At 55.4% G+C, this 14,302-nt stretch overlaps 1 protein-coding gene across 12 annotated transcripts in view; it reads right to left on the bottom strand.

Annotated features, from left to right (window-relative positions):
* ccser1 (coiled-coil serine-rich protein 1) overlaps nucleotides 1-14,302 on the bottom strand; it is a 103,955-nt gene that overhangs the window by 27,415 nt on the left and 62,238 nt on the right. For 2 of the 12 annotated variants that reach the window (XM_064297276.1, XM_064297278.1), the window contains exons 10-11: nucleotides 7,132-7,180; nucleotides 1,815-1,850 (exon numbers count right to left, since the gene is read on the bottom strand). The exons of 6 other annotated variants lie outside the window; for them this stretch is intronic. In XM_064297276.1, the coding sequence (XP_064153346.1) occupies nucleotides 1,831-1,850; nucleotides 7,132-7,180 (69 nt within the window). In that variant the 3' untranslated portion in view covers nucleotides 1,815-1,830. Of the gene's footprint in view, nucleotides 1-1,814; nucleotides 1,851-2,671; nucleotides 3,536-4,919; nucleotides 5,073-7,131; nucleotides 7,181-14,302 lie in introns of those variants that run through there. 4 more of the 12 variants (XM_064297281.1, XM_064297280.1, XM_064297275.1 and 1 more) reach the window with 3 other exon arrangements.

The raw sequence follows: 14,302 nt of genomic DNA, 5'->3' as shown, positions 1-14,302 counted from the left end.
ACACAGCACACAATCACACACACTCACACACACGCACAGAGCACACAATCACACACACGCAGAGCACGCACACTCACACACCCACACACACACACACACAGAGCACACAATCACACACACACACCCCGGTCGCATGGCGGGGAGTAAAATCATGCTCTCCCCTGTGATCAATGAAACCCCATTAAATATGGCCGCCGGTGCGGCTGTGCTTCAGAAGATCATCAGGGAGGCGCTGCACTGCTGCTGCGACCGCCGCCGCCGCCCCCATCGCCACCCCGCCGCCGCCGCCCCCATCGCCACCCCGCCGCCGCCGCCCCCATCGCCACCCCGCCGCCGCCGCCCCCATCGCCACCCCGCCGCCGCCACCCCGTCGCGCGACTCGCCCGCCCGTGTGGTCCGCTCCGCGGCGGGAGGCCTGGCGCCGATCGATACCAAGCGTTCCCCCCGGCAACCGGTCGCCAGAGGGGCGCTCGTGTCCCGCGCTCCGGGGGGATTTTTTTTTTGGGAATGAATGAAACGCACGGCACTTCATCACTGACCCCGCGCTCGCGCTCGTAATGAAGGAGCGCTGGGACACACCCACGCCGGAACTCTCCGGAAGGAGAAGGGGAGGAGCTTACGGCTCAGCCGCGGCGAGAACCTCACGGCCTCCAGGCCCTCCAGCGCAGAGACTCCCGCTGCGCCTGCAGCAGGGGGGGCCACATTTACATCCAGAGGGGCGAGAGGGAACGCGTAATCCAAACCGACAGTAACCGCGGAGACAGACGAAATTCATTACAAACTAGCGGTCAAATTCCAATCTGTTCTGTAGGGTCCACAAAGCGGACCTGGACAATTAACCTGAAAACCGAACATCCTGGTCCAAAAACAGAGAATCTGGCAAGCCTAACCCACATGCTGTACATACAACACACTAAACGCAAAGACACATTACCTGCAGTACATACAACGCAGTAAGCACAGGCACCTGTATACAGGTATAATACTTGTATACCATACAAACAACGCACTAAGCAGAGAAACACACTACCAGCCATACATACATCACATGAGGAACAACAGACATGTAGCTTACATACAGTGAATGTAATGTAATGTAATACAGTGCAAATAACACACTAAACACAGAGACACATGCTACCTACAGCCCTATGTACACAAACACACCCACATAACTGCACCACGCTTGAGTGAGCCTGTGTGTTCAGAGCATGGCCTACCCTGTGTGTTCTAACTACCGCAATTACACCAATCATCTCCAAGCACACATCTGCCTCTGACTGACATCTGCAGAAGCCCCATGTGCAGCATTCAGATAATCGGCCCATTGGACACCACTGGCCCTGGTGCAACACCATTTCCACTTCCTCCAATCAGCAGGCTCCCCCTCCAATCAGCACGTGTCAGTAAGCTCGTCAGCGATTGGCTCGGACCGCATCACCCCGTTCGGAGCACCACTGGCAGGAGCCGTTACTGCCTCTTGCGGATTGTGGCGTGATGCCTGGGAGGGCGCACCAGGGAAGCGCCCGTAAATTACATTCTGCGGGCTCTGATTGCAACGCCGCCGGGGCGATCGTGTGAGAACCCTCGGCAAGTCGCCCCCGCGCCCGGGGACTCGGGAGAAATAAAAACAGCAGCACAGGCACACCGCGGGAAAAAAAAAAAGAAACCCAGCGACAATCAGCCCCGCGTGCCGGATTCAGCGGTGTGAGCCGCCAGCCGTGCGTTCATTTGCAGGTGATTTTGGAGAGACCCTCCACCCGGTGATTAGCCCTTTAGAGATACCCCCCCCCCCCCTCGGGAGTGACCCCTACCTGCACAACGCCCCCGTCACATGATGCTGGTGGTTACTGCGCCCAGGGGGGGGAAACAGAGAAAAACAAAATGGAGACATGAGATGAGATGAGATGGGATGGGACAGACATGATGAAGACAAACACAAGGATGACATCACAATGCAATGATCCTGCTTCCATAAGCACGTTGTGCCATGTAATATGCCTTTTTTAATAAAGGTTTTTTTTTAGGATTTTTTAATGAAAGAATGGGTTTAATATGGTATAGAGATGGGTAGGGTAGAGCATGTTAGTTAGGGTTAGGGTCAGAGCAGGAAAATGACTATGATGGAAGACAGATTTGGACATTTCAATTTTCTGATCAAGAGATTGCGATCTTGTGCGGATTATCTGTCTTCTGATTCATAAAAAATGAGCCCCTTTTATTGAGCATGTTATGCAGTGAGTGTGTGTGTGTGTGTGTGTGTGCGGGCTCGTGTGTGTGTGTGTGAGTGTGTGTAATTCCCAAAGATAAATCGGGCCTCAAACCTTCCAATAAACACAGAAAGGCAGTAATGAAAAAGAAACTGCTATATTAGCTGCTATGGAACGCCATTCATCATGGCAGTCCTCGTGAAATCTGAATCACAAACCAACAGTGCAGCGAAGGAGCGGTGATCTCGTTTAATGGGCAGATTTGCACACGGACGGCACGCACATCCCAGCGAAGCGGGACGGGAATGGCGTACGGAGGGGAAACGAGCGCCGTTCGTCTGCGCTAGCTCTGCTTCGTCTGCGGAACGCGCCATCCCACACCCCCCCCCCCACCCAAACCCCACCCACCCGCCAACCCCCCGCCCACCCCCCCCCACCCCACCACCAACGCCCCCATTTTATTTCATTGGACGCGGTGGCGGCGCCGAATTGGGAAATTGGGACATGATGATGCACACAGCCTATATGCAGGAAGTGAAGCGTGCTCTCAGCGCCTGAACTGGGATTGGACAGAATCCTGTGGTGGGGGGGGGGGGGCAGGTGGGGGAGGGGGGCAGTCACATAGACTAGGGGCTCAAAGGCATCCAGGGGGCCCCCATAATAAATTAAAAAGGGTTATATAATATATCTTTTATATTTTGAAATATTTTCCCAAATCTATAGATAATCATTGCATAGGAAGTATGGCCAGGGACCCCCTACAGTGCCTTCAAGGACATCCTGTTAAAAATGGAAAGAGTAAGAAGAAAGAGAAGAGAGGGATGGAGAGGAGAGCAGAACTGAAGGCTGCATGGAAACAGAGGAGAGGGAGGATGGCAAAAAGAACCAGAAAAGGAGGGAGGGAGAGAGAGGACGGTGGGTGGGGGGGAAACAGCAGCAGGAGACAGAATCAGAGAGGGAGGAGGAGGAGTAGAGGCAGGAGCAGCACGGATCCGAAGGGGGTGAGTGGGGGGGGGTTGGGGGTGAGTGAGGGCACGACCCCTCCCCCCAGAGGCCCGTCACGGCGGAGGCGCTGAGTCAGAGAGCGAGGGATGAGTCAGAGAGGAGAGGAGCGACGCGAGAAAAAAGAGAAACGTGACCCGGAGGAGGGAGGGAGGAATTCAGCGCGTGGAAGGAGGGCAGGGAGAGGAGGGCGCTACCGTCGTCTGGGTAACAGCGGTGGCGTTGGGGTGGGCACAGAAGCAGCCAGCGTGGGGGGGCAGGGGCCCAGAGGTGGGATATCAGACACACACACGCCTCTGTGAGACGCCGGTTTGTGCTCTAACCTGTAATAAAAGGCTGCGTGAGGTGAGGATAAAAGCGCTATAAATTATTATTTTCTCCCCTCCTTTCGAAAAAAAAACCCCAGGACGGTAGTTTCGTTAACCTTCCGCACAAAAAAACGGTCGTATTTGCATTAATATCGCAAATCGCTGCACGTCGGCAGGAAGGAGCAACCGGCCTCAGTTCCCCCGCCAAAAATCAGGTATGAGCTTCGCCAGACCCGTCCCAAACTGGCAATACTGGCAATACTGGCATGGGCGAAGCAGGCGTCAGTGTGCACGCTAACACGCTGCGTCTGCGAGGAGAGCTAACCGGCCTCCAATCCCCTCCTCACTGTCTTACACGAGGCTCTGCTCTAATCTACTGGCTAGACGGGACTCAGCGGGGCAACGGGGGCAGAGGGTTTCATCAAACAGAGCCAAAATGGTGGATTCCCACAACTCCCCAAACAAGAAAAAAAACAAAAAAAGCACGAGCGGCTCCAGCTTATTGGGATTCAAGGTGGTAATCTAAGCAAAGCTCGCTTGTTCATTTGACCTTTTCTCCACAAAAGTCAATAAGTACTTGAAGAAGGAGTGCAGAGGAAATGTTTATTAAGCGGCTCTCTCTCTCTCTCTCTCTCTCCATGCGCCGCGCGTACCGTACAGCCCCCCCCCGCCCCGCCCGCCGCCCCAGACGACTTTGTTGTTTTTTTTTTTAAGACGCGGTGGTGTTTCGTAATGACGGGCGGGGGTACTTGGCGATTTGTGGCGGGCGGCGCCGAAATGGAGGCCCCGAGATCACGTTCACCTGACGGCCGAGGCGTTCACCTTGCCCGAAAACGAGAGCAGGGCGAACGCGGGCTCTCTCTCCCGCTCCTGCCGTAACTTTTTTCGGCGGGAGAGAAGACGTGTCCTCCACCGCGTTCGCTATCTGGGACACGGCGTGTCACCGCTTAGCCCCGTTAAATTATTTATGTGCGGAGGCGCTTCCTGGTGTCACAGCGAGCCCCCCCCCACCCCTTGGGCCATCTGTCCACGGCACGGTGTGGTGTCGCCACGGCGACCTGTTCCCGCCGCCCGGGGGGAGAGCCGGACCGCTGCTCGCCTTCTGCTGACGGCTGCTAAACCCCCGCCCCACACCCCACCAGGTGCTCGGCGCGCCCCCCACCGCCGGGACCACGCCCATCTGTCGCCGCGCTGCTGGGGCGCCGGTTACCTTGACAAACTCATCACCCGCGAAGTTGAGCAGCGAGGTCGCGAGCGGGCCCAAAATGGCGGAGCGCGCTCTCCGTGCCGCGGTTTCGCGATCGACGCGGGGCTCACGGAGAGGCCGAAGCGTCCGGCGCCCCGCTCCGCTCTCCGACCCTCTCCTCTTCGATTACCCGCGCCGCTGAAACAGACTTACGCGCGCCGGCGCGGGCCGTATCGACAGGCCGGCCGGGCGGCCATTTTCCGTCCTGACAGATCCGTCTCCATCCCTCTCTGAGGCTGAAACCACTGGGAGAAAAATCGATTCCCGGAGAGAAGACACAGAAGACAAGACGAGGCTCAAATTAATCTGTCGGGGAAAAAAAAACTGAGTCACTTTCGCTTTTAGCCGATGACCTCACGGCCCTGCAGACGTAGCGGGACTGTTCCGAAACGCGCTCGCTGCGCCCCCCTGCCCCCCCGTTTGTACACTAACTGCGTCCGTGGCCTAATGCCCAATGCAGCCTCGGCCTAATGTGACGTCAGCTGACTTTCCGAAGCAGCACATTGAGATGATTACACTCCGGTTACAGACTCAGCTGCTGTGCATGCTGCACTTAAATACATTCATGCCACAGCACTTAAGGCACTGGAAATGCACTCCGTACAGGCACTGCTCTTAGTGCAGGTGTATTTGTGGTCTGTAGACCATAATGTTGGCTTGTAGTACATGTAACACAGATTTTGAGATTTTTTTTTTAAAAGAGCACCCCGGTCGACTTTACAGGCCAGAACAGGGAAATGCTTTCAGGGTTTGACGCCGCCTCGGAGTTGCGTAACTCTCGAACAGCTCTCCACCTCCACGCCGTAGCGGAATACGAACAGCTGTTCACAACCTGCAGCGGAGGTCACATCAGAGCGCACGTCCCCTCGAGCGACACGCGCGTCGTCCGAGGTAAGACAAACAGCCGTGTACGAGGTAAAAAAAAGAAAAAAGAAAAAAGAAAAATGCTTTGATGAATCATTAATTCTCCGTCAGAATGTGCACTGCGGCATATAACAGCCGCTGAAATGTCTCAGACGCGCACGGAGGGACCGGCGCGGCGAATCGGCACGGTGCTCGGCCGCGTGCTGGCGCCAGGCAGCGCCACACACAGCTGCCGAGGCAGACAAAGAGGATCAAAGCCCCTGAACTCCACCGCCTCCCTGCAGCGGGCGCCGGTACCTGAGTAAACAAGAGCTTTCATCTCCCAGCCCCCCCCGGCAGACTGAGGGGGGCAGGACGGTCTGTACCGTCTATGCAGATTACTGTTCACCACATACACACACACACACATACATGCACACTCTCACAATGATACACACGCACGCACACACACACATATACACACACACACACGCATATGCACACGCACACATGCACATATACACACACACTCTCACACTGATACACACGCACACACACACATATACACACACACACATATACATGCACACTCTCACAATGATACACACGCACGCACACACACACACATGCACACTCTCACAATGATACACACGCACGCACACACACACACATATACACGCACACACACATATACATGCACACTCTCACAAAGATACACACGCACGCACACACACACACACACACGCACACACACATATACATGCACACTCTCACAATGATACCCACGCACGCACACACACACACACATATACACGCACACTCTCACAATGATACCCACGCACGCACACACACGCATATACACACACACACGCATATACATGCACACTCTCACGATGATACACACGCACACACACACATATACACGCACACACACGCATATGCACACGCACATATACATACACACACACACACAGACATGTGCACACACACAGATACGCACACACGTACACACACAAACATGCATGCACGTGTGTGCGCGCTAACGCACGTTTGCTAATATATGTGTGCTAATGGGTCCATGCTAACGTGTGTGGGCTAACAGGTGTGAAAGCAAATGGAGTCATGGGGGTGCTGGAGGGTGTCATGGAGGCGCCCCACTCAACCCTGCACCAGGTGGTGACCCGTGAGCCAGCGGCATTCGGCGACGGACACAAATTCGACAGGGAGGACAGCGAGGTTGGCAAACCGGGTCTGAGGGCAGACGGGGGGGGGGGGGGGGTGGGCGAGGGGCGTGTCTTTGGCATCCGCAGGCAGAGGTCAAACGCGGGACGACGGGGGGAGAGGAGAGAGGTACGGGAACATTAGGCTAAACTCGGCGAGAGGCAGGTCAAACCGGGGGGGGGGGGTTTGGGGGCTGCCGGCTATCATGCCATGCGTCGGTGCGGGCGGCAGACGTGGAGCACCACACAGAACCGGGGGAGAGAAACAGGCCGAGAGAGAGAGAGAGAGAGAGAGAACTCACATAGCGGTCTGTGCGCGGGCACTGGGGCGCTCCCTTTAGCACGTTGGCCCTGTAAATAAAACACAGGTCTTTTTGTTTGCAGCGTAGTTAGCGACAGTGAGGGCGGCGGGGGGGGGGGGGGGGCAGGGGGGGTCAAACGAGAGGCTACGGCGCTAGCGGTAGATTTACGCGGCGAGGGCTCCGGCGTTCGCTCGCTGGCAGGGTGAGCGATCTCTCTCGGTGCCCGCCCGTGCCCTTCTCCAGTTGGCGGGTTTAACAAATGGCGCCAAGTACCGCGGCGGCTCTCCCTTCACAACGCCGAGCCGTGGAGCGGAATAAGAATTCGGTCCGGACACTCCCGTCCAGTTACACAGCTGACACCGGCTGCAGGGGCACAGACGAGCGGGTCAGGCCCGGGCCGTCCCATGATCCGAGCAGCTGTCCCGCGATCCGGGGCCGGGGAATAGCTGGGGAAGCCTTGAGCCTCACAAAAGCAGCGGGAAAAATAAAGCGCCCTGCGGCGGGGGTCCGGGTCGGTCAAACTGGCGCCGTGCTTCAGGAGCGCGTCTCCCCGGAAACGCGGCGGCACTCCGACCCATTAAAACCTCCGTCTGGCTCGCTGACCACGTCCTGTTGTCGACAGAAGCCCTTGCCTGGGCGAGGCGGGGCGGGGCGGGGCGGTGGGACTGCGTCTTCGCCAGCAATCGAGAGTCCGGCCAAAAAAGAACCCGAAGCCGGCCGCCCGGCCGCCCCGCTCCAGGGTTGGAGGGCGGCAGATGGCGAGCCTGTAAAATTTGAGGGTCCTGGTGAAGCCATAACGGAGAAGTGCTACAGCGTCCGGCGTCCTAATGGCCGTGTACCTGCGCCTCCGCCCGGGCCGGCCGCGGTCAGAGCTCTTGGACGGCCGCGCCCCACGCAGCTGCCACTGGATCCCGCAATATGACCGATCGCGTCGCCCCCCCCCGCCCATGACAACACCGCGTAAAAAGATTTCTGGACGCCAGTCGGAAACAATCAACCTCGGAAAACCATTCAAACGGACCTGGAACAGGGCAATTGCAGACGGATGGCGTGGATGGACAGAGAAAAAAGAAGAATGATGAATTTTTTGCTCTGCAATGCTGATATAATGATATTGCCATTGTCTTGTTTTATTTTTCATGTGCTGCACTCTGTGTAGTGGCATCTACATTTGGGACAACCGACTGCAAAACATTTTTTAGACTAAATTGGGCGCAATCCATCACGTTGACGGGTGTCGTGGATTTAATCCTGGACTGTCCCGGACAAATGAGTAAACAGGAAGGGCTGGGAAGCAGGTGAAAGTCAGGAGCCAAAGGGAGCGCGACTGTGGTTCGCGACTGGGGCTAGCGGCTGGGGTTAGCGGCTGGGGCTAGCGGCTGGGGTCCGCGACCTGTCAGTCACAGGGTAGGATCAGAGCGGACTCGGCTGGGATGAGCAGCGGTGAGACAGTCGGAGGTAACGGAATCCCCGCGGCCAGACGCCATCTCCCCCTGGAGAGCAGTTCTGGCAGACTGTCAACAGAGAAAAGGGGCGGAGCTACTGACCGAGTGACTGAAGTGCCTTTAAAAGGGATATGAATGAAGTCAGGCGAGCGCCGGGGGGGGGGATTTGGGGGGTGGGGGGTGGGGGGCGGGGGCGGGGGGGAATCGTGAGGGAAGACGCGGAGAGGACACGGCCTCACGGGCTCGCTAAAGACAGCTGCGTGCTCCTCCTCAGCCGCGCCGCGTTCGCAGAGCGAGCACTCGAGCTCATTGCGGTGCCATTTAGGACCGAAAGCAGGATTACAGTTATTTAGCAAACGCGCAGAATTGGGTCATGATTGAGACGTTTCAAAGATGGCGACGGCAACCGTGTCATTATCCCTTCCTGATTTGCATGTCGTTGAGGGGCGAAGGGAGACGTCGTCGGGCGTCTGCGTCATATCGCCGTTTAAAAATAAATACATTTTTTCAGAACCGAGCGCTCCGCCTCGTTTCTGAGACAGACGGAGAGTGCTCTGCCGCGGCGTCGGCACGGCGATTCATTACGGGCCGCGCGTTTATGTGACAGGCGCCTAACTGATTGCACCCTTCAGAAAAAGATCCGCCGTTTTTTTTTAAATCACAGTGGAGGAAACGGGCTGAAGAGCCGCGAAGCGAAGCGAGGGAAAGACAGCGACGACCGCGCCGCAGTAGCGTGTCAGACGCGCCGGCGGGCGAGGATCTCTACCGCAGGAGGAAGTCCAGACGGGCGCTTACTCACGCCGCACCTGCGGCTCCTCAGATCGGGACCGGGGAGGCGCTCCACTTACCTCCCGCGCCTTGTTTAATTTCACACTGCTACCCCCGTTACATAACTCACCGCCGCCCACTGTGATTGGACGAGTGAGGTCGGCGCCGGCCCTCATTACGACAGCCTCTCTGATATTTCGGCGACGGCGAATTATAATTCAGTCGGCCAGACGACGAGCGGTCTTACCGCACGTATCCCATAATCCCCGTAAATACACGCGGCGTCAAAACAGCTTAACATAAAAGATATACGAATAATACCATAAACATCTCGCGCAGCCTTGGAGCGTTTCAGCGGCAGTGGCGGTACGGGGGGGGGGGGGGGGATACCGAACAGAGTCTGAACCGCGACTGGAACAGTCCGGAAATATCTCACCTTGACTCAGAGGTGGTGGGAGGAGCGGGGAGGCGAATTCGGGCCTATAAATCGAGCGTCCTACAGGGACGCGCCTGTACAGCGTTGGAGGCGGAGGCCCAGAGCCACGGGACAGTTTGGAGGCGCACGGCCAATCAGAGCGATGCTAGCGTGTACGCTCAGTCTCTTCAGCGGGGTCGGGCGAAGGTGCGAGGTGTTACCTGTGAGTGCAGACGTGTGGGGGGGGGTGTAGATATGGCAGAACGCGCGTGGCAGGGGGGTGTGACGGACGAGCGGCGGGGGGTGGCGGGACGGAGGGCTTGGGGTGAGGGGGGTATGTCAATCGTGCGGTGAGCGGGGGGGAGGGGGAGGGGGGGTGACGGACACGCGGCGAGGGTGTGGGAGTGTGGGTGGTGGGGTATGGGGGGGGGTGTGACGGACGCGCGGCCCATTTGCACACGCTGATGGGGGTCAGGGGGGGGTCAGAGACCGGCTGTGCCTGTCGGGAACACCACCTGCCGGGACCGGCGAAAGCCGCCCAGACGGCGACGGCGGTGGGACTGATCGGTATGCGGAGAGTCGCCCTGTTTGGCTCGCCCCAGAGCGGGGGTTACGACGCCACGCTGTGAGGGAAGGAGACTCTTAAATATTTCAGCGATGAGGCGACTTGACTTCAGAACTAAAGTTATTTCACAAAGTCTCGTGACCCTAAGAAAGAGACCAGGGGGTCCCCTGCCCTGGTCCCGGAGAGGGGTGCATGCATGGGGTGCAGGTTCTCACCGTTAACCAGCACTTACTCAAAAATCAAACACTTGACGGTTGGGCTGTCCAGGACCAGGGTCAGCAACACCTGCATTACAGATATCATTAACAGCGCTGAAATTCACACGATCCAAACATGGACAGAAAGCTATCAGACACTTGTCTGGCCATGGACATTAGGGAGGTCTGCCCGCTATGCAATCACAATGGAGGAACTTCAACGGAGGAAGTCTACAGCAAAATGGCCCCAAAAATGCTTCCACCAGCTGCCTCATTCAAAATCACCCAAGACAGGATTCTGTATTTATGAAATGAAATGTTACTGAAATCGTGGCCAACCCCTGTCTTGACATCATCCCGACTGTCCAATTCCGATTTTCTGGCAAGTCAGCGATTCATCATGTAGTTACTTGATTATATCGCTGCATTTTTAATATACACATGAAAAATGAGCTTGAAATACGTCGAATGACTGATTTCCTTTGATAAGGATCTCTCCACATCCCCCAGAGACCAGAACTCTGCTACCTGCTACTGATTTTCTAGACAAGCAGGATGAGACTGCACAAACCCCAAAAAACGGGTCAGCAACCGCGTCCAATCAATGGCCTCCCGATTGAAAAGAATCCCACTGCGGGGAGCTTTCTGATTCGCTCACAAGTCATGAGCTGGCAGCGAATGGTAGCTGGTGTCATTGTGGGGTTAATTAGGCCTGGCTCTGCTCTCGGTAGGTTTCTGGCTTCCAGCCAGCTCTTACCCCCACGCCCAACCCCCCACCCCCCCTCCTCCTCTAAGCTCCGAGGTTTGAATCCTGTACCCGTGTCAGACCTCTACTCCTGGCACACCGCGGTCTCGATCGCACTTGCCCCGGCGTACCCACAAGCCCTGCGCCACCACGTGCCCTCACGCCATTCTACTGCTGTTCAGCTTCCTGTCGCTGCTCTCTGCAGCCCAACGAGGACACTGCTCGCCCTCGTCACCGACCAATCAGAGCCCAGCCACCGAGATTATGCTCACTGATCTAGTCCACGCTCAAGCCTCCTTAAGTGGATCTACACAGCCATCAGCAGGACATTTAGGCCCCTGTACGTACAGCAAAACAGCACCTTCTAGAAACTGCCCACGACTGCACAGTCACACCATTAAGTGCATCATTTACAATGTCAAATGCACTAATGAAATGGAACGTTCATTTGAATTTTTAAAAAGTTCCGTTTTATCGAGCTTTTAAAAGGCAGCCGGTGGTGACATTGCTCCGTAATGACCGGTCAACCTCATCGCAGGTATTACTGTATGTGGTTAAAACTGTGTTGGCGATATTGAAAGAGGGCCCGTTTAGTGTTTTATCGGAAGCCGGGGTTATATAAACGCGGGCAGACCGCATTCTGAAGTTGGATTTTATCACCTTCGGCAGAACGGTGTTCCAGCGCATAGCGCAGACCGAGACTCCCACCCACTTCAGCTCCCCCCGGCCTGCTGATGTAAAACCAGACCCACACAAAGCGCAGCTACCAATCAACAGGCACGAATAAGAAATACGTTTCACAGGAGCCTAATTACTGCCAGGTAGACAAAAACATTTCACTTATAACACGGCCTCGGTTCCCTCCCAACGTGCAGATCCAGGTTCGCCGGGATTACCTGCGCGGCTAGGCTGTTAATTAAATATGACCACGGGTCGTGAAACATAACTGCAAATTTTGAAATCTGTCCTTACACCTTGTACAGTGGCTCGCGTGCAGTACTTAATTTGGTACTCTCCACTTATCATAACTTATCTCTTATGTCAGACGAGGTCCAATAAAATGTACAAAGCTTGCAAGAGATAAATTCATTTTGGTGAAAACTGTTCTCAGGACACGGATATTGAGAAACTCTGGGGGGGGGGGGGGTGGCAGGTGAAATTTTTTCAGAGAATAAATCCTCCTTGACCCCATACAGTCAAAAGCACCTGCAACAAAGTTTCCTGGAGGCACATCCAAATGAATGAATCTTAGGTTAGGGAAGGACGGATCCACAGCGCTCTGGCTGGGGAAGGTCTCTGACGATGTCACACGTTCCGAGAGGTTAGGGAAGGACGGATCCACAGCGCTCTGGCTGGGGAAGGTCTCTGGTGACGTCTCTCCTGCTGCTAAGGAGTTTTGTCCCGGTAAATATTCAGAGAGGCCTCTAAACTGCTGTCACTTGGCTAACAGTGATTTATGTCTGAGAGGGAAAGGTAAGAGGAAATAAGCAAACCGCACAACTTCATATCTTAGCCAGAGAGAGAGAGAGCCGAGTAAATGATCTACTAAGTGTTTAGCCACTTAAATAGCTGTTTCTTCTCTAATGCTCGCAGGCAGACTAGGAATGTACAAGTCTGGCTATTACTGGTACTTTTATTCTCTTTAAACAAACACCAAAGAGACCACAAGTAGACTGGAGAGACTAAACTGCGTCTCTGATGCCTGTGATTGTCAGTGCAGCATTGTTTCGGCCAAATGACAAACGCTTTGTATGTTTATGCGATCTCTAAATGCTGATATTTTTAAAAAGCCCTTGTCATCTTCACTCATGTATACTTTATGAAAAAACAATATGAATGCGGTCGTGATGGCCCCGTCTTTCAAAGCACACACACAAGAGAGGCAACACCATTCTGCAAAATTCTTCTCTTGTTTTTGTGCTTGATCCTAAAAGTAGCGTTCATTAAAGTTGAATTTATTGGTAACGGCGCTGGATGTTGGCTGAAGACCAGCATTCCGAGTCACACTTCTATTAATATTAAGGCTATTAAATCTGTGACAAGCAACAGAACATTTTGTTTTGGGTGCCAGTAAATCGGTGCCAAATATCTTCCGCTGTGATCTTGTGACAGGCCTCCAGACCATCGCATCCTGCTTGGGCTCTGAGAAGCAGGAAGTGAAGCCCAAAGAGAGAGCTTTCACAGCCCAGAGAGAGAGAGCTTTCACAGGACCCGATTGACTAAAACCGGTTAGCACATGCAAAACCGATAACATGGCCAATGACTGGTCACATGGTTATTTGTTTTGCACCAGTCCTTGGTTGTGTCATTAGTATTGCGTGTGTTAAAAGGTTTCGCATGTGTAAATCGGGCCCACCTCTCTTTCACAGACGTCTGTGAAGGAGATCGCTTTGCCGCACCACTTCTTCCTCATACTTCCGCTCTTCCCCCGCTCGCGCCATTTTCCGGGCCTGCTTCGTCCGGTTTCTCCTCCCCTGAGAACTGACGTCCAGAAGTCGTTTCATGCTGAGACTTCAGAGTTTGGAGCTGCGGTCGAACCCGTTGCCGCGGAGCGACCCGGGACCCGGTGGGTCGGGATGGGGGGGTTGGGGGGTTGGGGGGGCGAGGAAATGGCGGGCTCAGGCTGTCTCTCCCCCCTCCAGCTAATTAGCGCGGCAGGAGGAAGGAGGAAGGAGGCGGGGTGCTCCAGAAAGCATGGCCGCACCTCCTGGAGGCGCGAGGAGCCGCAGAAATAGCTGACCCACTTGTGGAGGCACTTTGGGGGATCGGCGTGTCCTCGATGCGCTAACCTATATAAGCGCGGGCCCCGCGCCGCCGCGCGCTAACCTACAAAACGCCGCGGAAGGCCTCGTGGGTCGCGCGCGGTACCTGGGAAAGGGGGGGGGGTGGAAGGAAAAAAAAGCGCAATGCGTCAAAAAACTGCGTTCCCTAAATGCGTCCCGCTCACCGGAACCGGGGGCCTGCCAGTTGTACAGAGCAACGTGGGGGGGAACACCAAAAAGGAAAAAGGCTACTCGCTGGGACAGGGCAGAACAG

The sequence above is a fragment of the Anguilla rostrata genome, chromosome 10, assembly GCF_018555375.3.
Source record: "Anguilla rostrata isolate EN2019 chromosome 10, ASM1855537v3, whole genome shotgun sequence".
Taxonomy (NCBI): domain Eukaryota; kingdom Metazoa; phylum Chordata; class Actinopteri; order Anguilliformes; family Anguillidae; genus Anguilla; species Anguilla rostrata.
This window is presented reverse-complemented; position numbering and strand designations above follow the sequence as displayed.